The sequence below is a fragment of the Ursus arctos genome, unplaced genomic scaffold (genome assembly GCF_023065955.2).
Source record: "Ursus arctos isolate Adak ecotype North America unplaced genomic scaffold, UrsArc2.0 scaffold_25, whole genome shotgun sequence".
Classification (NCBI taxonomy): domain Eukaryota; kingdom Metazoa; phylum Chordata; class Mammalia; order Carnivora; family Ursidae; genus Ursus; species Ursus arctos.
In genome coordinates this window covers 2,265,441-2,290,554 of record NW_026622930.1, presented here as the reverse complement: position 1 = coordinate 2,290,554, position 25,114 = coordinate 2,265,441, and the positions used below count along the sequence as shown (strand labels likewise).

Sequence of the window (25,114 nt, the reverse complement as noted above, 5' to 3'; positions counted from 1 at the left end):
ATGGGTTCTTTTTTAATTTAAATTCAATTAATTAATATATAATGTATTAGTAGTTTCAGAGGTACAAGTCAGTGATTCATCAGTCTTATATAACACCCGCTGCTCATTACATCATGTGCCCTCCTTCATGCCCATCACCCGGTTACCCCATTCCCCCAGGTCCCTACACTTGGTTCTGTAGCTCAATTCTCAGGGACCTGAATGATGTCAGCCCACATTGCGACAGGAGGGCTGAGGGTTAGACACAGAGCCGAGCAGGTGGGAACTCTTGCTCGGGCCTCTCCTTCCTTCCCATGCTGCTCTTGCCAGGTGGGCCATCACTAAATGCTAGCCACATTCTGTTTGTAAAATGATTAGCTATTATTTCTACTTTTTCAAATTAAATTATCAGTGAGTAGCCACGTAGACAAAATCTCTTTTAGGTCAATACTTGCAAGCCCTGCATCTGTTTTTAGTTCCTTGGAAGTTGCATCTTGTAGTGATCATGAAGTACTGACATACCCTGAATGAAGTGCCTTCCATAGGGAAAAGAAATGTTAATTATGTTCATTGTAGTATTTTTTTGGTGTTTATAAGTTTTAACCATTCTTTTAATTGACTTTGAGGTGTAATTGTATACAGTGAAATGAATACTCCCATTTAAAGTGTACATTGTGGGGCGCCTGGGTGGCTCAGTCGTTAAGCGTCTGCCTTCGGCTCAGGGCGTGTTCCCAGCGTTCTGGAATCGAGCCCCGCATCAGGCTTCTCCGCTGGGAGCCTGCTTTTTCCTCTCCCACTCCCCCTGCTTGTGTTCCCTCTCTCGCTGGCTGTCTCTCTTTCTGTCAAATAAATAAATAAAATCTTTAAAAAAATAAAGTGTACATTGGATGAGTTTTGACAAACATGAATCTTCACAGTTGCCACCCCGATCAGAGCAGTCCCTTCCACCCTCCACTCTGGCAACCACTGATGTGACTGATTTTTTCTAGAATGCTGCATGGTGCCATCCCACAGCACATCCTCTTCCGTGCCTGGCTCTTTCTGTCTATATATTGTTCAAAGACTCATCCATGCTTCTTTCTGTTGCTGCTGGTTTTCCCGTCGTTGATGCAGGGAGGGTGCATGGGAGGCACTCTGTTATTGGAGGTAGAAGTTATGGTCAGTAGTGTGTTGTTGGTTTTTTTTTTTTTTTTAAAGATTTTATTTATTTATTCGACAGAGATAGAGACAGCCAGCGAGAGAGGGAACACAAGCAGGGGGAGTGGGAGAGGAAGAAGCAGGCTCATAGCGGAGGAACCTGATGTGGGGCTCGATCCCACAACGCCGGGATCACGCCCTGAGCTGAAGGCAGACGCCTAACCGCCGTGCCACCCAGGCGCCCCCCCCCCTTTTTTTTATTTTAATAACTTATAAGAGTTGAGTGGTACATTCCCCCCATGAGTTTTGATTACATTGATCTTTTAACGGGCAAATGGAAAGCTAGTCTTTTGACTACTCAAGTGATCTTTTTATTTTAATATCAAGTTTATTGAAGCCCGATTTATATACAGTGACACTCACTGCTGACAGATGTGTGTACCAGCACCACAGAGAACGTTTTCATCAGCCCAGAAAATTCCCTTGTAGTCCGCCCCTTCCTCCACCCCAGCACCTATCTTCCCCACGATGTCATGAGTAGAGTCCTACGGTGTGCAGCCTCTTGGTGCGGCTTTTTTCAGTGAGCACGAGGCGTCTGAGATTCATCCGTGTTGCACGTAGTTCTCTATTGTTGAGTAGTCATCGTGTGGACGTACCGTATTTTGTTTTTTCCATTCACCAGTGGGAGGACATGTAGGCTGTTTCCAGCTTTTGGCAATTATAAATAAAGCCCCTTTAGCAGGCACATGCAGGCTTTTGTGTAAGCATATGTATTTGTTCGTCTTGGGTAAGTATATAGGCGTGGGTTGCTGGGTTGTATGTGAGCTGTATTTTTTTTTTTTTTTTTTTTTGTGGGAGAGGGAGAAGCAGGCTTCCTGCCGAGCAGGGAGCCCAATGAGGGGCTCCATCCCAGGACCCTGGGATCATGACCTGAGCGGAAGGCAGACGCTTAACGACTGAGCCCCCCAGGTGCCCCATGAGGTGTATGTTTACTTGTGTAATGGACTGCCAGCCTTTTTCCCAAAGTGGCTGCACCATTTCGCATCCCCACCCACGACATTTACATCTTCGACAGCACGTGGTTTTGTCACTTTTGTGGGTTGTTTTAGCCGTGTTAAAAGATGTGTAGTGGTGTCTCATTGTGGTTTTGATTTGCATTTCCCTGAGGACTAGTGATGTTGAGCACGCTTTTATGCGCTTGTTTGACATCTATCTATCTTCTTTGGAGAAAGTTTCATTTGGCTAATTTGCCCGTTTTTAAATTGGTTCTTTTCTTGTTATTGAGTTTTGAGAAATTTTATATATTCTGGGAATAAGTACTTTTTCAGATTCGCATATATTTTCTACCCGTCTGTGGCTTGTCTTTTTTATTTTGTGGGTTATGCTGTTGGTATTGTGTCTAAACAGTTGTTGCCTAGTCTAAGGTTGTAAACATTTTCTACTACTTTAGAAGTTAGAGGTTTTATAGTTTTAGGTTTTACATTTAGGTCTTTGATCCGTTCTGAGGTAGTTTTGTATACAGGACAAAGTAAGCTTGAGATGCTTTTTTTGCGTTAGGATTGAATTGCCCCGGTGCCATTGTTGAACATGTCCTGTCGAGTGTTCATGGTAATAATGGTTATTACAGTGCTTTTAACCTGGGTGTTCTCTGACACATGGTCTTAAACAGAGGAAGCTAATGAGGGACTTTATTTTGTCATTTTTTATTTTTTAAAAGATTTTATTTATTTATTTAACAGAGAGATGAGCCAGAGAGCACAAGCTGGGGGAATGGCAGAGGGAGGAGGAGAAACAGGCTCCCCCCACCCAGCAGGGAGCCAGATGTGTGGGGCTTGATCCCCAGTGGAAGGCAGCCGCTCAACCAACTGAGCCACCCAGGCGCCCCTAGTGAGGGACTTTAATTAGTCTAGACTGTTCATTTTATAATACTAGGGACTTGTTGAGTTTATGTTAACCCTGTGTGTTTTGTTAAAGGTCTCAGGATTCTGCCCTCCAAGAAAATCTTGCCATGATTGGATAGGACCCCCAGATAAACATTCAAACCTTCGACCCATTCACTTTTATGTCCCTGAAAACGAATCACCGTTGGAACAAAAGCTAAGAAAATTAAGACAAGAAACTCAGGAATGGAACCAACAGTTCTGGGCAAACCAGAATTTGACGTTTCGTAAGGTAAGCTTCCATCCGAGGGCGGAGTGAGAAAGAAATAACACAGGTGGCCACTTGGGGGCGCTAAATCCTTAGTCTTTGCCTTTCTGTTACTTGGTCCTGCCTTGTAGGACCTTCCTCTTCCTTCCCTTCTCTCTCTCTCTCTCTCTCTCTCTCCCTCTCTCCCTCTCTCCCTCTCTCCCCTTCCCTCCATCCCCTCCCTCTCTCCCTTCGTCTTTTCTTCCTCTCTCTTCCCTCTCTCATACATATACACGTATGTGAATGTATGGGTGCCTATAACTTTTAAGTCAATATTGTAACTGTACATAAAAAATACTGATCATCGTAAAATCACAGATCTTGAGACTTTCAAGTAGTTAAAAGGAGTAGCAGAGCCAGTTGGAACATGTGTGTGTGTGTGTTTATGAAAATATGGGTTTTCGTGATGTGATTTCATTCTGAGAATTCAGAATTCTTAACAGCGTATTGTAAATGAACTATATGAGAAAGAAGTAGAAATATTCTAATCCAGAAGAAATGTATTTAAGCTTTATATGTCCTACTGTTTGGGCGGACTGTGTGATGAATTATATTTATCTTATTCTGTGGATTTATAAACAGTGCCTCCCAAAGTTTACTGAACATCTTGTTTTCAAATCCTACGTCAAGCATGGGACTTTAAACCAAATTCATATGGCTTAAACCAGGTTTGGAGATGGGTCCTTTCTCAGAAATCTCCATCCAGACTTCTCCAGAATACTTCGAGCTGTGTCCTAGCCAAGGAAAGATGGAAAGATGAAGAAGGCATTCTGATGGTTGTCTTCTTTTAGGAAAAAGAAGAATTTATTCACTCAAGACTAAAAGCTAAAGGCCTGGAACTGAGAGCTGGATCAGGTTTGTTCATTTTGCTTTTTCTCCTAACATTGTGTTTGTTTGAGTAACTGCATGAGAAGATAAAAGGAAAGGACGTCAGGGGCCCTGGGGGACGCAGTCGGTTGAGCATCCGACTCTTAGTCATGATCTCATTGTTGTGAGATCGAGCTCTGCGTTGTCAGGGAGGCTGCTTGAGATTGTCTCTCTGCCTCTGCTCCTCCCCTTGCCCCCCTTAAAAAAAAAAAAAAAGACGTTAGATGAAGGAGAGAAAGCTCAGGGGGGAGTTGTGGTCTCCTTTGGGACAGGTGCGCTGAATGGTACTCCCTCTTTTCCCTTTGGGGGAGATCATCCCTCTCCTGATTTTAGGTCATTCTGATCCATGACTTCCCTTTGACCTTTGAACTTCTATCCCAGGGTCCCATGGCTTTTGCAGCTCTTTCTCTCCTATACCAGCTCCACTTCCTGCATTCCTGACCTCCGTTCATGGCCCCACCAGCCCCCAGGAGCTGCAGACCTCATGGGAGTCCTCAAAGCCCCCCTCCCTCACCTCCCATTTCTCTATGAGGATTACCTCTTAAACATTTCTCAGTATTCTGACCACTCCCTGTCCTTGAAACATTGCTTTAGTTCAGGACTTTGTTAATTCTGTGACTAATGCAGCAACTTTCTGATTGGTTCCTTGACCTCCAATCTTTAAATCAGGGATGGGCAAACTTTCTGTAAAGGGCGAGATAGTAAATGGTTTTGTCTTTGTGGGCCATGTGGGGTCTCTGTTTCAGCTATTCAGCTCTCTGTTGTGTGAGAGCTACCGTGGAAGACACATAGACTGACGGGCATAAATGTGTTCCAGTAAAACTTCATTTATTTTAAAGATTTTATTTATTTATTTGTCAGAGAGAGAAAACAAGCAGGGGGAGCAGTAGGCAGAGGGAGAAGTAGGCTCCCCGCAGAGCAAGGAGCCCAACGCAGAACTCAATCCAAGAACCCCGGGATTCCGACCCGAACTGAAGGCAGATGCTCAACCGACTGAGCCATCCAGGCGTCCCAGTAAAACTGTTTACAAGAGCAGGGGTGGCGGGCCACGTTTGGCCTGCAGGCTGTAGTTTATCAACTCCTGCCTCAAATTCCTTCTTCACAGTGTAGCCAGACTGCCCTTCCCCAAATGCAAGTTTGACATTTGTTGCTTAGCTTAGGTTTTTAGACTCCCCATGACTACAGAATGGCAGCTGTGCTCTGGGTCTGGATTGAAGGCCTCCCTGGCCCCAGCACCCCCTGCCCAGCCCCTGTGGCCCCTGCCCGGCTCCTCTGTTTCACGTTTCGTCCCCCATGCTGTATGCTTGACATGCCTGGAATGCTCCATTCAGTCCCCTCTGCCTACAGAACTGCCTGCTCTTTTTTGGATAGACGATCTTGTGCTTGTGTGTAACAACCTTTGATCATTTTCTCTTGCTGTTGATGTTAGGCCTGAATAACATTTCATACTGTTTGTTAAACAGATTTCTACTGTCAAAACATTATTCTCATGGAAAATCTGAAACCATTGACCCCAAAAGCCACATTTGTCATTGGACTAAAGCACTGTCCGTCTCTCCCTGCTAATCCTTAGCCTTGCCTGGATCTGTTTAGGATGAAGAGCTGGAGAAGGTGGAACTGTGCTGATCATAGGCTCTGCTGTTTGCTGTTTGTCATCAGGGTGCTGTCTTGGCAGGCAGGAGCCAGCAGGAAAGGGTGCTGGGTCCTAACAGAAAGCACAGAATAATGGCTCACAATTTCAGACCCTGACCACGTTGGGTACTCTGCTGAGTCCTTGGCCTGTGTCATCTGTTTTATTTCCCACAGTGACCCAATGAAGTAGGTCCTGCTACTTTTGCCATTTTAGAGATAAGGAACCCGAGGGCAAGTCATTTAACCAAAATGACACAGTAAGTGGAGGGGCCTAGATTCTGGCCTAGTGACTTGGGTTCCCTGTGCCTGTCTGACGTCACCTTGCCACAGTGGCTCTCAGCTTGCCCTGTGCTGTCCTGGCCCGGGACCGTGGCCACAGATGCCACAGCCCTAAGGGAGGGGTGCACCAGCCTCGGGAGTGTGTCGTCAGGATCGCCAGGGTCAGGGAGGCTGTGGATGTGCTTTGAGATAACCACTCTCTTCACAGACGGGAAAGGTGGTTTTGAGTCTTGTTATTGTTATCACCGAGTCCCTATTGATGGCATTACTATATACTGAAAGGCTGGCCTTAAATCTGATTTTTAAATTAATTTGGTAATAAAACAGGAAAGATTGGATTGAGGAAAGCGACATGTGAAGGGAGATGCCCACTCTGTCAGCTATTTAAAGTTTCCAGGCTGCAGTGACGGAAATGTGGGGGGGTAACACAGGTGGATCGCCTCAGTGGGACCAGAGTACGTGTGCTTAACACGTGAGTATAGGGGTCCCGTAGGACTGAGGGAGGAGGAGGCTTGTTTAATTAATGGTAATGGAGAAATTACTTTGGGTCGAAAAGAGTAAATTTAGATTCATGGCCCCTATAATACAAATATATTCCAAATCAAAAAATTAATTGCTAAAAATGAATTATTTGTGGATTAAAAGTTAAATACACAGCTCCCAGTTGTAGGAAGTCTTAACACAACTGACTCTGTCGTCTGGAGGAGTGACAATTCCCTGAGCTTGACAGTAAAGGTAGAGCGATAGGAGAGTGTGAAAACTGACAATGCCTGTATTAGCGAGGACTTTTTTTTTTTTCTTAAAATTTTATTTTTTTAAAATTTTTATTATTATTTTTAAAGATTTTATTTATTTATTTGACAGAGATAGAGACAGCCAGCGAGAGCGGGAACATAAGCAGGGGGAGTGGGAGAGGAAGAAGCAGGCTCATAGCGGAGGAGCCTGATGTGGGGCTGGATCCCATAATGCCGGGACCACGCCCTGAGCCGAAGGCAGGCGTTTAACCACTGTGCCACCCAGGCGCCCCTAAAATTTTATTTTTAAGCAATCTCTACACCCAGTGTGGTGCTTGAACTCACAACCCCGAGATCCAGAGTCACACGCTCCACTGAGGCAGCCCCGCGCCCTGGGAGCACTTCTGCTGATCTGTTGTGCTGAGGGGCACGAGAGGCTCAGGCCTGGGCTGGGGTAGAGCCGGGCGCAGGCGTGGCCTGCTCTCAGCCACTGGAGCCAGAAACAGCTCTCCTCCCCAGGCCTCAGCCTTCTCTAGCTGAAAATGGGCTTCCTCCATCTCTCAGTAAACCTCCTCAGTTCGAGGGCAGGGTGCAGCCTCCAGAGGCTCTCCCCAGGTGGGGGCCTGGGGGCCCGTGGGGAGGGGCCCTAGAATCGGCAGAGGCCAAGGCTTGGGGGTTGTGTTGAGTGAGTGCGGCTGCTGCTGTGGAAACGGGCCTGGAGGCAGCGCAAGGCCAGTGCAAAGCAGAGGGCTGGACGAAGGGTCGGCGTCCCGGGAACAAGTGAAACGTGAACAGCAGATGATAGAGCAGAGATGCTGGGCGGGGGGTCTTGGTGAAGAGCATGAATCAGTTTGTAGAAATGACAGGGTACCTGTCAGTGAGGAATGTGACTACAGATTACGGTGCGGATTAGGACAGCCCCCAGGCATTGTCCCGGGGCATTTTCAGCGAGCAGACTCCGTGCTGCTGGAGGTGCGGTGCAGTAGGGCGCCCGTAAGTGGTCAATTTCCAGCCCTTTCAGAAGGACGTGACTGCAGGCAGCACACGCATGCCAAGAAGCAGGAGCATTCTGATCGCGGAACGCGTAAGAACGCATTCTAGAGGAAGACATGAGAAGGCTCAGCCGTCCGTTCCTTGCAGCATTATCTTTTTTTTTTTAAGTAGGCTCCGCACCTAGAGTGGAGCCCAACGTGGGCGGGGCTCGAACTCACAACCCTGAGATCAAGACCCGGCCGGGATCAAGAGTCAGATGCTCAACCAACTGAGCCACCCAGGCGCCCCCACCGCATTATCTTGAAATGCAAAAAAAAGGGGGGGGGAGTATCTAAATTCCAGTAATCACAGATTAGATAGTGGCCCTCTCACTTGGTGGATGTTCATTGGCAAATTCTGCAGCAGTGTAGAAAAATTACTGAATTTCCAGGGCAAGAAACAGGACACCATGGATTCAGCTCTGCCTGCCCCCAAATTCGGTCTTCTTTGTCGAGCAGCAGTGCAGTGGGGAGATTCTTGCCTCTAATTTCTTTTGTTGCAATGGTAAGTTTTCATGCAGTGGGGGAAAAGTACGCCATTGAGATGGATTTACTTTAAGCTAGCTGGGATTTATGAGCCCCCACGGGGTTTTCAGTGAGCATATGGTGAGGTAGGTTATGCTACCCGCCTTCCTTCGCCTACTTTCTTTAAAGCTCAGTAGCGCATTGCAGGGTTGGGAGGCAAGGAAGCTGAATTGCTTAGCAGACATTTCTGGTGCTTCTGCTTTATGGCGATCCCTGGCTTCAGGGTGTTTGGACAAGACACCACACTAGACCAGCAGCTGAAGACGGCCCCTGACCTGTCCTTGGAACCCTGGGACTCCTGCTGTTTTGCCAGCAGTGGTAACAAGTGGGCGCTATGTCCAGGCCCCATCCCGCCCCCCACACTGGCCGCAGCTCATTTTGTCTCAGCGCAGTCTTATGATGTGTGCTGCTGTGATCCACGTTCTAGGTCTGAGACGGGTCAAAGTTCTGGGCCATCCGCCAGTGAGGGACAGAGCTCTGTCAGAGTGGGGCTGCTAACCGCTGCTGTGCCAGTGCAAGGCCACAGAGAGATGTGCTGGGAAGCTGATCTGAGGGTGCACGCATGCCTCTCCCTCCAAGACTCATTGTCCAGAAGACACTAGCGCTCTCAGCTGCTGCCGAAAGCCAGGGGCTCCGCCGCTCCTCAGCCCCATCGCCATGCTCAGGCCCTGACCACTCTCCTCCTCGCTCACTCTGTTCAGTCACATCTGTGCCTCTCCAGGCCCTTTATTTCCTCCGTGCTGGTCCATGGCTTGTGACCCATTTTCTCCCTTCTCTACCCTGTGGGCTCCTATTGATCCTGTGAGACCCAGCTTAAATGTCACCTTCCCTGAGAACCTTCGGCTTCCCTCCCCATCTCAGGCAGCTGGTTCTCTTTTTTGTCCCACTTAGCATTTATCCATTTGTTGATTTGAGGTGTTTACCCAGTAGTTTCCATGTGCCAGGCTAGGCACCAGGACCTTGCAATGGATGAGACAGAGCCGTGGCCTTGCCCTCATGCAGCTGACATTCTAATGTGGGCTGGGATTGTGCCCAGCACACAGGTAGCTCAGTGAAGGCGTGCTGCGCTCCTAGGGTGTGAAGAACTCAGGGAAGTTGGCGGGGGAGTGGGGGTTGTAACAGGGCCTCAGAGAAGGCCCGGCTGAGGAGGAGACAGCTAGGGGAGACTTGAGCTGCTCCTCCCCCAGAGGGAGGTTTTGAGGAGCTGCAGGAGGCTGTGTCAGAAGAGTGAGGACGGGGGCGCCTGGGTGGCTCAGTCGTTAAGCGTCTGCCTTCAGCCCATCATGTGATCCCAGGGTCCTGGGATCGAGCCCCGCATCGGGCTCCCTGCTCTGCTGGGAGCCTGCTTCTGCCTCTCCCACTCCCCCTGCTTGTGTTCCCTCTCTGGCTCTCTCTCTCTCTCTGTCAAATAAGTAAAATAAAATCTTTAAAAAAAAAAAAAGTGAGGACGTGTGGAACACGCTGCTGTTTACGCGGGCAGCCCCTTGGTTACGATTTGGAACGGATGTGTGCTCATTCTCTGTGAGGGGACAGACACATGCTTGTGCCGCACCGAGTGTTTGCGTCTATGTCATATGTGTAAAAGGTCAGCCACTGTCCCTCCTGCTTCTGAGGAAATGTGCCCTTGGGTTACCATCCCAGCTCTGTCTCCCCCAGATCCTGACAGGGTTGGAACGTCGACCTCAGCTGTGCCTCTGGGAAACATGGCCTCCACCTGGAGACAGCATCTGCACGGGCAGGCATGCTAAACCTGAGCTCGAGCATGGGCCTCCCTGCGTGTGCACGAATCCTGCAGAGGTGGTAGGGCCTGTGGGCTGCTCTCTGCTCCCATTTCAGGGCAGTCTGGCTGCCCCCGTTGGCAGGTTTGTTCCTGTCCTGTGTGGCCTTTTTAAATCTGGTGGGGGAGCCCTGACAGTGGGCGCCATGGATGGCACCTCCCACCACACAGGGAGCACCACAGAGTGGCCGGGTCAGTCCCTGTATGTCACCAGTGCCCACCAGCACCTAATACGTTACCTGGTTCAGTGTGTGCTCACTGGCTCCGAGATTGAATGGTTAGGCCGGTACCTACCCCAGACCAGGGTGCATTCAAAGTGAGGAAGTTCCATTTCCCTTTTGGGGGTTTCTCACGTTTCTTGTCAGAAGCTTCAGAAGGCTTTGGAGTAGACACGGTGAAGCATATCACACGTGATGTGCGTTGGTAGACGCACACGTGAGCTTGCATTCGTCACGAAGAAATTGAGCTACACTGGAACTATCCTGGTCTGGTGATGGAAGGAGGTCATTGTCTCTCTAAGCCTTTTTCCTTTTCTGGGATATAATTCACATGCCATAAAATTCACATTTTAAAAAAAGATTTTCTTTATTTGAGAGAGAGCACACAAGCAGGGGGAGCAGCAGAGGGAAAGGGAGAAGCAGACTTCCTGCTGAGCAAGGACCCTGCCATGGGGCTCCATCCCAGGACCCTGGGATCATGACCTGAGCCGAAGGCAGCTGCTTAACCGACTGAGCCACCCAGGCGCCCCTAAAATTCACGTTTTATTTACAATTCAGTAGTGTTTAGTATTCACGAGATTGTGCAGCCATCCCCCATATCTCATTCCAGAACATTTTCATCGCCCCAGAAGAAACCCTGTTCCCACTGGCAGTCACTTCCAATTTCTTCCTCCTACCAGCCCCTGACAGCTACTAATCTACTTTCTATCTTTATGGATTTGCCTATTCTGGACCTTTCCAGATAAACGGAAACTTTTAATATGTGGTCTTTTGTGTCTGCCTTCTTTTTTAAGATTTTATTTATTTGAAAGAGCGTGCATGCGAACAGCAGGGCGGTGGGGGGAGCGGAGGGAGAGGGACAAGCAGACTCCGTGCTGAGCGCAGAGCCTGCTGTGGGGCTCGATCCCGTGACCCTAAGATCATGACCTGAACCAAAATCAAGAGTCAGACGTTTAACCGACTGAACCACCCAGGCCACCCATGTGTCTGCGTTTTCACTTACGTGCATGTTTTCAAGGTTCATCCATGTTGTGCATGGACCAGGATTTCAGAGATTGTTTTATGGCTGAATGCTATTCTGTTGTGTGGATAGACCACATTTTGTTTATCCATCAGTTGGTGGACATTCGGGTTGTTTTTGCTTTTTCGACTGTTATGGAGACTGCTTCTGTGAGAATTGTGTATCATACCTACAAGTGGAATTGCTGGGTCATATGATAACTCTGTGTTTACTTTTTTTTTTTTTAAATTTTATTTATTTGACAGAGGGAGAGAGTGAGCGAGACAGGAAACACAGTAGCGGGGGGATGGGAAAAGGAGAAGCAGACTCGAGCCCGATGTGGGGCTCGATCCCAGGACCCTGAAATCATGATCTGAGCCGAAGGCAAATGGCTAACCACTGAGCCACCCAGACCCTCCTTTGTTCTTCTTTTTCAGGATTGTCTTGGCTGCTTGGTTTCCTTGCATTTTTACATGAATTTTAGAATCTGGTTGTCAGTTTCTGCCAAGAGCCAGCTGGGATTTTGTTAGGGATTTTATTGAACCTGTGTGTCAATTTGGGGCATGTTGCCATCTCAGTGGTATGAAGTGTTCAAAACCATGAACATGGGATGTCTTTCTATTTATTCATGTCTTCTTTCATTTCTTTCAGCTGTGTTTTGTAGTTTTCAGTGTGTAAGTCGTACACTTCTTCTCAAATTTATTCCTAGGTCCTTCATTGTTTTTGATGCTATTTTAAATGGAATTGTTTTCTTTCTTTATATATATGTGTGTGTGTGTGTGTGTGTGTGTGTGTGTGTGTGTGTGTGTATATTTCAATTTACTAAACTCTACGCCCAACATGGGCTCAAATTCATGACCCCCAGATCAAGAGTTGCATGCTTCACCAACTGAGCCAGGAAGGCACCCCTGGAATTGTTTTCTTAATTTCATTTTTTGATTGTTTATTGCCAGTGTATAGAAAAATACAGTTGATGTATGTATTTTGATCTTGTATTCTGCAACCTTGCTGACCTCTATTAGATCAATAGTAGTTTGTGGGTCCCTCCCCGTTAAGTCTTAATGTCTACATTGAAATTAATTTTCAGGTCAAAAAGCAACGTTAGATGCAGAAGAAATGGCTGACTTTTACAAGGAATTTTTAAGTAAAAATTTTCTGAAACACATGTATTATAATAGGTAAGTGTTTGTTTTTTTCCTAAAATCTTGAATATTATATCTGTATTGGGTAGGATTATTTTCTTATCTGTATTTGGTGACATTTATGTTTATATTAAAGGTAGATTTTGCTGTAAACTTAGTTTTTACACTTTTAAGTAAAGTCAACACCTTAGAGATATTTGTGTGGCAATCCCGTGGGAGTTTGTACCCCTCGTGCTTGTGCAGTGGGTTCTAAACAGCACTTTCCACTAAGGGGAACCTGAGCTCCTTGGAGAAGCAGGTCTGGGGTGGGAACAGTGCAAGACGAGTCAAGATTTGTGTCTGAAAGTCAGGAGGCTCAGAGACCAGTGGGGTCACGTGAGAACAGTGCAGGAGCCAACTTGAGGGGCTCCCATAGGCCAAGGGTGAGGCCACTCCAGCCGCACAAAGGAAATGACCACAGTAGATTAAAAATATATCAAATATATCATATTGTGCACAATATGCACAAATTGCAATCATAACAGTATTGAAAAGCTCACAGTCACCTCTGGATATAGCTAGGCAGCCAACTCATTATTCTGAAAATTGGTAAATAAAAGAATCCAAAGAATACACACCTTTCCTGCATCAGCTGTAGTTCAGGGTAACCACACGGAGGAGCATATTTCTTTGTAGAAGGATGACAGCTAATGCAGAAGGAGTGACGGAGTTAGAAAATTAACATTTTCCCAATGATATAAGGGGTCTGGGTCACAGTCACAGCCACTAAAACCGTTGGGTAGGAAAGCTAGTGGGGCCTCAGAATACATGGGTCAGGGTGCTCGCTCCTGAACCCCCCCCCCGGTGCATCGTCTTGCTGTACACAGAGGGGCAGCTGCCGCTGCACGCCTCTGTGGCGTGCAGGAGGACGTGGGGTACCACCTGTGAGGTGATCTTACCAGAAAAATGGAGAGGAATCTAGGCAGACCTCTAGACTTATCACCAGTTCACGGGAAATAGGTAAAGGGTATATGGGAGGGGGGTGAGAGGGGTTCATTGAAGACCACGTTTAAAATGATAGCTTAAAGATAAAATTCCAAAATGTTGGAAATTCAACACGAACAAATGATCCAGTTTCAACAAGTAACTAGAATTTTATTTATTTATTTTTTATAAAGATTTTACTTATTTTTTGAGAGAGCACAAGCAGGTGGAGAGGCAGAGGGAGAACTGGGCTCCCCGCTGAGCAGGGAGCGCAATGTAAGGCGTGATCCCAGGATCCTGGGGTCGTGACCTGAGCCAAAGGCAGACACTTAACCGCGCCACCCGGGCACCAGAAGTAACTAGAATTTTAAACAGGAGGGGGATCTACCTCAAATTAAAAGAGGCTTCGTGCAGCATACAGTCCTTATTTAGGTCCTGATGCAGACAAACCACCTTTGAAAGATATTTTGTTAGAGGAAGTTGAACAGTGGCTGTATTATTAGGTTGTATTAAAAAGGGTTTTAATGATAAGTAATGTGTATTTCCAGGTGAAATGACAGGCTGTGATGTTTGAGATTTGCTTTAAAAGGTGACAGTGGCAGTGTTGTGCCAGGCAGGGGGGGTAAGATCTAGAGGGTGGTGGTAGTGGTTGAGGCTGGGTGAGCTCAAGAGACCACCGCGAGGAGAGATCGGTCTCGCAGTGTGTGCGTAGCGGGGCTAGCGCAGTCATGTTCCTCTGAGCTAGCTAAGTTGTTCAGTCAAGCCAGTGTGTGTTCTATGTCTCTAGGCCTTTGCTTTCTGGTGTAGACCCGTAGCACATTTGCATCGTGCCTCGTCTCCAGTGAGCTGGGTGTGTGCTATGCGGGGTTCAGAGCGGAGAGAACCAGCCTTACCCGAGGGCAGGTAGCAGGGGAGCCTCAGTGTCCCCTTCTGTGCCCCCGTCACCTCCTGCCCCTGCCTTCCCTATGGAAACGGGGAAAGTTGAGTTTCCCTACACTATATCAGAGTATTGGTGGAGTGGAATCTGGCTCTTCCTTAGTAACATAGGAACTTTAATCTCGATGGGATAGAAGCCTTTCTTGTTCATTTAGGGTGCTGCTTCCCATTATAACATCACTTAGGTGGATAGAAACATAAGCTCCCTCTCAGGAGGAGAGGGGTTTTCTATCCAGTCAATGCAGAGGCTCCAGAAGGTGACGCGTTTACCTCGTGCTCTTGCTTCTTTTGAGCCCTTGGTCCGTCGTCTTCTTTCTGTACAGAGACCCAGTAAATCCTTTGAGTCCAGTCTGAAATCAAAGTCCCATGTGCACTCATTAGCCCATTTGGCTGAAAAGCATTGGTACTTATTGGCATTTCAGCTTCCAAGGGCTTAGCACTAAGAGTCTGGAATGTGTGCATTCTGTTGTGGAGACTTTCCAGGCTTGTCCCATTCAGCAGTGGGGTGAATTTGCAATTTTCAGCATGTTCTGTACAGTAACTCATGGGCAAGTGAGCCCGACACTGTGTGAACTCCATCCCAATATTTATATGAGAAGCTCTGGAACTCTCTCTTTAGAGACACGGATTACACAAAAGCTCAGATCATTTAGAAAAAAGAATATGTGGAGCTTTATGATGTTGGCACTCATGGTAAATTAACCTCTCAGGATGGAGTACTCTGTCCTGTGCTTCTTTTTTTTTTTTTTTTTTTTTTAAGATTTTATTTATTTATTTGACAGAGAGAGAGACAGCCAGGGAGAGAGGGAACACAAGCAGGGGGAGTGGGAGAGGAAGAAGCAGGCTCCTAGAGGAGAAGCCTGATGTGGGGCTCGATCCCAGAACGCTGGGATCACGCCCTGAGCCAAAGGCAGACGCTTAACGACTGCGCCACCCAGGCGCCGCTCTGTCCTGTGCTTCTTATGCAGATAAGGTGCCCAACCTGGATGGTCCCCACTGAGTCTTGCCAGTTGTTTGCCCAGTGGTTATGCCCCCATCGCTCAACAGTTGTGTCTCTCTAGGAATGCCACAGGACTCTGGAGGCCCCAGGCTTCTCTTTTGGAGTCTTTTAGCAAAAAGCAGAGGATTGCAGCAGAATGGGAAAAGGCGGGGTTTAGGTTGCCCTCGGCATTCACTTGTTGAACCTTATTCTCAGCCTTATTCAATCCAAGGTGGAGGAAGGAAGGCGCTATGGCCAGTTTAGCTTTAACGAGGGCAGAAAAGGGAAGAGACAGTGGGGAAAGGTGGAGGTAGTCAGGAGGACTTGCCTGTTGGCTGGGAACTCCCCTCAGAGGCCTGGGCGCTAGTCCTCCGTTACTGGGGGGATGTCACATGTGTTTCTCCTGTTTCTCTGTAGAGACTGGTACAAGCGTAATTTTGCCATCACCTTCTTCATGGGGAAAGTGGCCCTGGAGAGAGTTTGGAACAAGCTTAGACCAAAACCAAAGACAACCAGCACTTAGGAGCCCACCCTGACCCGCCCACTCTGACCCACCCACCACCACTGTTGGAGTTTCCGGGGGAAGCTGCTGCTTTGGGAATCCATTTTACAAGGGCTCTAAAAACCTGTAAGTGAACTGAGTCCCACACCTGCTTTATAGGGGCCCCTTGGCTTTTGTCAGCACAGGGTGGTGGACTGGGAGAATGGGGGTCCTGGTGAGCCGCGGGCCATGTGACTCTGTCCCGACTGTAGATTCCCAGCTGGCCCTGGGTCATGAACATGATGTTAAATAAAACCCAAGCACTGTGTACCCATGTTCTGTGTTTTTGAATTCTACCAATTTGAAATAGAATAATATAAAATATTAGGTGCTTTGACCTGCATGTTTGACTCCACTGGCTGCAGTCGTATGTACCACACTGTCCCATGACCAGCGGGCCCTGAGTTGCTGGAGGCCCAGGTCCATGCCTTGACGAACCGCAGCTGTCCCGGGATGCTTGCTCCAGTGGGCGTGAAAGCGAGCGCAGCTCCTCTCAGACCTCAGGTGACGGCAGAGGCGCCTTGGAGAACTTTCCTCCACTTACTCTAGTGAGCAAAGTTTTTCAGAACAACTTGCTACTGGATCATATTCTCTGTTTTTCAAATTCTTTTTATTTTTTTAAAGATTTATTGGAGAGAGAGTGAGAGAGCAAGTAGGGGCATGGGCAGAGGGAGAAGGAGAGAGAGAATCCCGAGAAGACTTTCCGCTGAGCGCTGAGCCCAGCACAAGGCTTGATCTCATGACCTGAGCCGAAACCAAGAGTCGGACGCTCAACTGACTGAGCCACCCAGGTGTCCCTCAAGTCCTTTTTATTTTTATTTACTTATTTATTTTTTAATGTTTTGATTTTTTTTAATTAAATTTTTTTTTTTTTAAGATTTTATTTGACAGAGAGTGCACACACGCACAAGCGGGGCAGCGCCCGCAGAGGGACAAGCAGGCTTCTCGCTGAGCAGGGAGCCCGATGCGAGGCTCCATCCCTGAAGCCTGGGATCATGACCTGAGCTGAAGACAGACCCTTAGCCAACTGAGCCTCGCAGGCACCCGTATCTTTTTTTTTTTTTTAAGTTAACTATACACCCAACGTGGGGCTTGAACTCAGGACCTTGAGATCAAAAGTCCCCTGCTTATTGACTAAACCAGCCAGTGGCCCCTCAGATTCTTCTAAAATCAGCATTATTTAAAATAGGATCGTATGGGGGCCCCTGGCTGGCTTTGTTAGAGTGTGTGACTCTTGATCTTGGGGTTGTGAATTCGAGCCCCACATTGGGGATAGTGTTTATTTAAAAAATAAGATGCATATTATAAAATGCTGAGGCCCTCTTTGTATTATGTCTTGGAGCCCTGTGATGTGGGGGCATTCCGGCCTGCAGGAGAGGACATCTGCCTCGACGGCAGGGGATTGGCCTTCGGAGCCAGGCCTTGTTAGCAAGCGTGTCTTCTGAGGACTGATGAGTTATGTGGAATTAACCAAAAGCCACTTGGCAAACAGTTCCTACTACAGAGCGAGGCATGATAATAAAGTCATAAGCTCAGATTTCTTGCGTGGCTTTTAAGCTGCTTCGAGCAAAGATGATTTCCAAGGAGAAAACTCAGAAGCCAGAGGAAGCGTGTCAGCACCCCCTTTCCATGGAGGCTTTTAAGGGCCCTCGGATGAATGGGGGTGTGTGTCAGCCTCGAGGCTGCCCAGGAGGGCGATGGTGCTGTGCTCTGCTCCGCCAGATGCCTTGTCTCCCCAGGAACACTGCACGGGGGCGGTAACGCTCCGTGCTGTTAACCCAGGTCCCCAGAGGGTGGCGTACACGCGCCAGACAACATGGAACATGGACTTCGACAGAAGGAGCGCCGTGCTGTTTGTTCAGACCATACCTCTGCTGAGCTCAGATTCTCAACCTGTCACCAGAGTGTGTGGCCCTGTGTGTGTCCTCAAAGAAACGAAGGAAAGGGAGAACCGGCAGTGAGTGAGCTTTTCATTCTTTCTGTATCCCATCAAGTTCACTGACCTGAAAGTTATTTGAAGATCGTCTTTGTCTGGGATAGTGTCACACTGGAATAAATAGCAGCTTGCCGTGGTATCGTTTCTACTTCTTTTTGCACATCAATTCTCAAGGACTCTGAGGGTGACTTTCCATAGTAACAGCAAAAGACAAGTGGACCATCTGGGCGCCTGGGGGGCTCAGTCAGTTGGGCATCCAACTCTTGGTTTCAGCTCAGGTTTTGAGCCCAGAGTCCTGGGATCGAGCCCCATATCAGGCTCCGTGCTCAGCGGGGAGCTTGCTTCTCTCTCTCTCTCAAATAAATAAATAAATCTTTAAAAAAAAAAAAAAAAAAGGACAAGCGGACCATCTGAAAGAAAATTCGTTTCTCAGGAAGGTGAGTTCCAGGGGGCCGTGAAGGTGTGTGTGAGCACATCACCACAAGCTGTTAGAGACACATTGTGTTAAATGTGGCTCCATGTGCAGGTCGAGGGACAGTGTGAAAAGCTGATGTATTTTGTAACCTGTGGGACTGTTGAACAACCATACCTGTGTGCTGTTGGCAGAAGGTCTTTTCAAACACAGATGTATCCTCAGGGTTCTTAGTTAGCTTGGTGTTCCAGAAAGCTTGCTTCCTGGACCCTGGAGCTGATGAGCTCTGCCCTGCAGCTGGTGGCCTAGCGATCCAGCATCTGCGTTGACATTGTGTAGGACCTTACACCAGCTGCTGCTCTTGGCGGCCTCCATAATTTACCTCCTGACATCCTCACGGCTCCTAGAGGCAAGCGTCTTGAGATTTTAAGGAACAGAAACTTACTCAAATGAGCTCTGGTCACAGGCAGGGGGTAGGTGACCATTAGAAGCCAGAGATCTCCAGGGGCGCCCAGCTGGCTCGGTTGGAAGCACATGTGACTCTTGATCTCAGGGTTGTGAGTTCGAGCCCTACTTTGGGTGTAGAGAGTACTAAAAAAAAATAAAACTTAAAAAAAAAAAAAAAAAAGCAGCAGCAGCCAGAGATCTCCAGAAACAGACCACCCAGACCCCTGCAGTGGGAAAGTGCGACACCCCAGTGTCTGTCGGAGGCACGAATCTCTTGGGCCAGCTGCTGCCTTCCAAGGGTAGGCCGGGCCTTGGGCCGGTGCAGGGCAGGCAGAGTGACCGTGCTGATGGAATGCGGTGCAGAAACTCTAGGTCCTCTCCCCACCAGGACTCCTCAGCTCTGAGGCCACAAGACGTTGTCAGTTCCAAGCATGCTTGCTTTTAAGAGCAACTTGAAAAGATGAGCAAGAAACAAACATGTCGTATGTGCAGACGAAGGAAAGTGGTTCTTTCTTTCAGTATAAAGTAAAAATTGTCGGGGCACCTGGCTGGCTCAGTTGGTGGAGCGTGCAACTCTTGATCTCAGGGTCATGAGTTCAAGCCCCACATCAGGTGTAGAGATTAATTAAAAATAAAATCTTAAAACAATAAAGTGGAAATTGTAGAAGTGAATCTTGCTTTGACAGTCGCCGATGGGAGCAGCGCCCTGGGCCAGGAGGTGGCATAGGCTTGCTGCATCTCCATGCCTGGGGGGCGGCCTGGCAGAGGCTGTGGGGGTGCAGGCGGCTGCAGGTGAAGGCTGAGCGACGAGCACCCGCGGGTCCACTTCACAGTCCCAAGAGGTTCTCTGAAATTGTTTCCACTTGACATAAATTACATGGTAGTCAGACACCGAGCGCTGGCAGGGGCGTCCCAGGACCTAACGCGGCCACACTCCCAGGAACCGCATGCTGTCTTGTGGCGACAATCCCATTTAATGTCAAAACATTTAACCTGACTGGTGGTGGTAACTTGCAAGGTTCCTCGACGCTCTGAGTGAATTAACGACGGTGCTTGTTTCTTCTTTCTTCCATCCTAGACGTCTAAGTTTAAATGCTTATGGTAAATTACTTTAGGTCACAAATAAATGCAAATGTTTCATTATTAAGGTGATTTTGAACCTAAAATATGTATGTTCAGTTAAAAAATACTAGGTTGTTTGAAGATTTTCTTTTTTTTTTTTTAAAGATTTTATTTATTTATTTTGACAGAGAGAGGGAGAGCATAAGCAGGGGGAGGGGCAGAGGCAGAGGGAAAAGCAGACTCCCCGCTAAGCAGGGAGCCTGATGTGGGGCTCGATTCCAGGACCCTGGGATCATGACCTGAGCCAAAGGCAGACACTTCACCGACTGAGCCACCCAGGTGTCCCCTAAGATAATTTTCTACCCAGCCATATTCAAGTAAAGTATTTTTGTGAGATTTAAATGATTATAGAATAAAAATTATCGGGACACCTGGGTGGCTCAGTCAGTGAAGCATCTGTCTTCGGCTCAGGTCATGATTTTGGGGTCCTGGGATTGGGCTCCTTGCTCAGTGGGGAGTCTGCTTCTCCCTCTGCCCTTCCCCCCCCCCGCTTGTGTGTGCTCTCTCTCTGTCACTCTGACAATGAATGAAGTCTTTAAAGAAAATTAATGTTTCTGTTTTCTGAGTTAAAAAATAAAATAACATTGAGTTTCTCCCCCTCTGTGTGTTAGGTGCTGTCTGTAGACATTGTGGTTTTGTTTTTATTTATTTTTTAGATTTGATTTGATTGATTTTTTTTTTTTTTTTGAGAGTAGAGAGAGCATGGAGTGGGAGGGTGAGGGAGAGAGAATCTCAAGCAGGCTCCATGCCCAGCACAGAGCCCGATGCAGGGCTCAATCCCTTGACCCTGATCATGACCTGAGCAGAAATCAAGAGTTGGATGCTTAACCAACTGAGCCATCCAAGGGCCCCAAGATTTTGAGTACTCCCTGCACCCAATAGGGGGCTCAAACTTAAAACCCAAAGATCAAGAGTCACATGCTCTACGGACTGAGCCAGCCTGGCGCCCCAACACTGGTTTCTTATTTGTTCATATTTCCCCAAGAAAAGTCAGGTGTAGCCATCAGAAATGCGGGGACTCGGGGTCACTGATGATGAGAGGTCTGATTGTAGTGTTGCTGGTCCTTGTTTGGTTGTAGTCCGAGTGTACTGGAAGAGTCAGCCTCTGGGAGGTACAGCGAAGTGTCTGTAACACGACGGCACTGGAGTAGCCTTCCAGAGCAGACTTGCGTGCCTCCAGGCGCATCAGCAGGCCCCGGCTTCCTGGGCCGTGAGAATATGCAGCCGGCCGAGCCGCTGGTAGGCTGCACAGGGCGTGTAGGTACGTGTCTGGCCTTCAGCAACCCTCTCACAAATGCTCACCTTACAGTGACTAATAGAGCCATGCGAAGGGGCTGGTTCCTGAGCAGGGGAGGTGGAAAGCCGGCTCGTCATGAGTCGGGAGCCCTGGCACCAGTCCAGAGTTCAAGCAGGAAACGCCGTGGTCCCTGCATGTCCCAGAGCTGTCAGCACACAGCGGATCTTCAGGAATGACCCACGGAGGGAGTATCAGAGTATGGGAGGGCTCCCCCGTTAGCCCCTCCCTGAGTGTCCCCACTGGCACTCTGTGCTGGCAACATCACACCCAGCTCCTTAGAGAAAACCGCCTCTTGGTTGCAGAGAAGCCCTGTGCTCAGGCATTGGGCGTGCCTGGCTTTGGCTTCGTGTGTTCTAAGCCTGGCCCTCCTGAGTGCTGCTTTGATGAGCCCTTTTCCTGGCCAGCCCTCTAGGCTGTTCCTCGGAGGGGCAGAGGCTGTCTGCGGGAGAGGCTTCCACCGGAGGGGGCGGAGAGCAGAGAGCCACCGAGGGTCCCGCACAGCAGCATTCTGTCCTGTACAGTTCCAAAGACTATTTCAGATTTCTGATTAATGGGGAAATAACAAAACTTGTGGGGAATTATATGATAACGGTTTGTGTTCGATGATTTTTCCCCCATCAGTATTGTTTTTTTCTGTTTTATGGTGTGTGTTTTTTTTAAACATTTTGTTTTTAAGTAATCTCTACACCGAACGTGGGGCCCAAACTCACAACCCTGAGATCCAGAGTTGCGCACTCTGCTGACTGAGCTGGCCAGGCATCCCTGCTTTTTTCTGTGTTTAAAAACAAAAGTAAGGGGCGCCTGGGTGGCACAGCGGTTAAGTGTCTGCCTTCGGCTCAGGGCGTGATCCTGGTGTTCCAGGATCGAGTCCCACATCGGGCTCCTCTGCTGGAAGCCTGCTTCTTCCTCTCCCATTCCTCCTGCTTGTGTTCCCTCTCTCACTGGCTGTTTCTATCTCTGTCAAATAAATAAATAAATCTTTTAATAAATAAAAAATAAAAACAAAAGTAAAACACAATTAGCCATGTTCTGCTGACCATTTTAACAAGGTCTCTGGTTGAGAAATTGGGCCAGTGCAGGAAGGTGTAGACTACACAGAACAGCTTCCTTTATGGAGAAAACGTTTCCCCAAAGAGGAGGCTGGGGGTTCTTGCTCACAAAGCTCATGTGATGGGGGACCCACTGGGAACTGCGGGTTCGTGTCATGGCCACATTTCCCCCACTGGGCAGCCGAGCCCGTGGGGCCACGGAAGTCCTGTGAGATCCCCTCGCAGCAGTGCAGTCCAGTGGCTCGAAGGACATCCACCAGCCGCCATCACTGTCCATCTCCAGAACTTTCTCATCTTCCCCAAACTAAAACTTCCGTCCCCCTCCCCAGCCCCTCACACCCACTCTTCTACTTTCTGTCTCTGTGAATTTGAACATGCTAGGGACCTCTTGTGAGTGGAATTACACAGTATTTGTTCTTTTATTTTTATTTCTTTTTAAGTAAGCTCTACGCCCAGCATGGGGCTTGAACTCATGACCCTGAGATGAAGAGTTGCGTGCCGTACTGACTGAGCCAGCCAGGCGCCCCCAGTATTTGTTCTTTCATGACTGGCTTATTTCACTTAGCACGATGTCCTCAGAGTTCACCCGTGCTCTAGCATGTTCAGACAGGTTTGTTTACAGATAGATCAACGGGACTCCTGTCTCCGCTCTGGTACCAGCAGCCCCCCGAGCCTCAGACACTACGCTCGGAGTTCTGTGAGGACAGCACGATCTTTGCTTCCTCATTTATTCAGCAAATGCTCATGAGCACCTCCTGCATGCCAGGCCCCGTGCCCAGCACTGGGAGCGCAGCAGTGGATGAGATCGCCCTCATGGGCCACCCTGTCCGTCTTGTGCCCCCAGTGTCCTGTGCCCATGTGGTGGGGACAGCCATCCTCCCTGCTGGGCAGTGCCCCTTCTCAGATGGTGTTCCAGGAAAATCATTTCTTTCCTTTCATGCCATTGAAAATGAATTGATCAGTCCTCCAGTTCAGGCTGTTTCAAGCTCCATTTGTAGCTACTTGGCTATTGATTTGCAGTGATGATTGTCCACTTTGTCCTGAGTCAGTCCTTGGGTGGAAAAGTACAGGAAGAGCCCCTGGAGGAGGGGATGAGAGGAATGGGTGAGGTCGGTAGATTTCCAGAGGTGGTTTCTACCCAGGTATTTGGGGGTTGTAAGCCCTCCCCCACCCCAACACACACCCAGAGATGAGTTTGCCATCAAAACAGATCCACGGTTTGGTGCTGAGTGGAAAGATGAACACAGGGCCAGGCTGTAGGCAGTGGCTACTGGCTCGTGAAAGGTTAGTCCATATGCCAGGAAACCAGTGGGCAAACAAGATTTTTATGTTATGTATGTATGTATGTATTTTAGGGTTTTATTTAGGATACTGGCTGGCTCAGTCAGTTAAGGAGCTGACTTGATTTTGGCTCGGGTCATGATCTCAGGGACTTGGGATCGAGCCCCTTTCAGGCTCCAAGCTCAGCAGGGAGTCTGCTCGTGCTCTCGCTCGGAACTCTCTCTCTCTCTCTCTCCCCCACAGTAAGTAAATATTGAAAGAGAGACAGAGCAGGAGGAGGGGCAGAGGGAGAGGGATCTCCATCAGACTCCGCTAAGCGCAGAGCCCGACGAGGGACTCCGTCCTAGGACCCATGAGATCATGACCTGAGCTGAGACTGTCAGACGCTCAACTGAGCCACCCAGGGTCCCCAAGATTTTTATTTTAGAAAGCAGCACCCCGATATGTCCTTGGTGCCTCCCCGAGTGTGGTGGTCGAGATGTCCACTCTGGTGGGGACGTGGCGGGACACGTCTCAGAGCCACCTGCACAGACCCAGCTCCTGCACCGTGGACAGAAAGTGGGACCTCCTGTCAGCACAGGGCCCTGCTGCATCTGGCTGCGACCTCCAGAGTCTGGTCATGGAGGCACCCGGCCCGGAGGACACGGCCCCTGCGGGGACAGAGTTGTGTCGGTCTTCGTTTCTGTCTTCCCCGCCCCCGCCCGGCCCTCACCCAGCTGCCTGGCACAGTGGACCTTGGCCGTTAGATGTGCTTAGTGAATGCAGTTGTGGCCCCTGGCCCTTTTACCAAATAATGGTAACAGGAAGCAGGTGTTGCCGTCTGCAAGGCACGGTTCTCAGAGTTTATTTACGTGGATTCAGGGCATCCTCAGAATCCCTGGAGGCATCCTGGGGGCCTCTCCACAGAGCACAGGGCCCCTGGCCAGGCCCCTCCAGCTGCAGCTTGGAATCAAGGCTCTGGGGCGCCTGGCTGGCTCAGTTGGCAGAGCATGCGACTCGATCTCAGGGCTGGGAGTTCGAGCCCCAAGTTGGGCATAGAGCTGACTTTAATAAGGGGGGGGCACTTGGGTGGCTCAGTCGGTTAGGTTACCAGCTCCTGATCTCGTCTCAGAACTTGATCTCAGGGTTGTGAGTTCAAGCCCTGCATTGGGCTCCATAAAATTCTGATAAAATTTGCTGAAGAAACAGCAACAATATGTGTATATATATTTCTAAAGTTAATTTCACTTGCTTCTCTGTACCTTTTGTACTGTGGCTGCTAGACCATTTTAAATGACACTGTGGCCCACATTAGTTTCCCACTGGTCAGTGCTGGTACAGCAGGCACAGGCCCCGGAGGTCTCCGAGGTCGGGGGCGGGTGGGGGGCGCTGGGCTGACCCAACCGGGAGAGCCCTTGCAGATGCCAGGACTGTGCTGGTGGGATGGGCTCGGCCTCACAGAATGACGTTCCAGCGGGGCTTTGGCAGGTGAGCTCATCTGCCTGTTGGAAAGTTCGGGTCAGTGAACATTTTCTGAGTAAGTCCCCCACCCCAGCCCCTGTTTCTCTTAGGAGTCTGACTACTGCATCGGCCTTGCCAACACAGGACAAGCGGCCCTCGACTCACCTTCTGGGAGCAGGCGAGGCAGCATCTGACCCGTATTG

General features: G+C 48.8%; 1 protein-coding gene across 2 annotated transcripts in view; it reads left to right on the top strand.

The window, feature by feature from the left end:
- Positions 1–18,884, top strand: part of LOC113267216 (cytochrome c oxidase assembly factor 8) — a 29,763-nt gene extending 10,879 nt beyond the window's left edge. Inside the window, exons 2-6 of one of the 2 annotated variants that reach the window (XR_006411292.3) lie at positions 3,091–3,288; positions 4,095–4,158; positions 12,454–12,544; positions 15,804–16,014; positions 16,256–18,884. Coding sequence is in view for 1 of the 2 variants with exons in the window: in XM_026515227.4 (XP_026371012.1) it covers positions 3,091–3,288; positions 4,095–4,158; positions 12,454–12,544; positions 15,804–15,909 (459 nt within the window). In the remaining variant the exon portion in view is untranslated. Of the gene's footprint in view, positions 1–3,090; positions 3,289–4,094; positions 4,159–12,453; positions 12,545–15,803; positions 16,196–16,255 lie in introns of those variants that run through there. The other variant, XM_026515227.4, reaches the window with a different exon arrangement.
- The last annotated feature ends 6,230 nt before the right edge of the window (positions 18,885–25,114 follow it).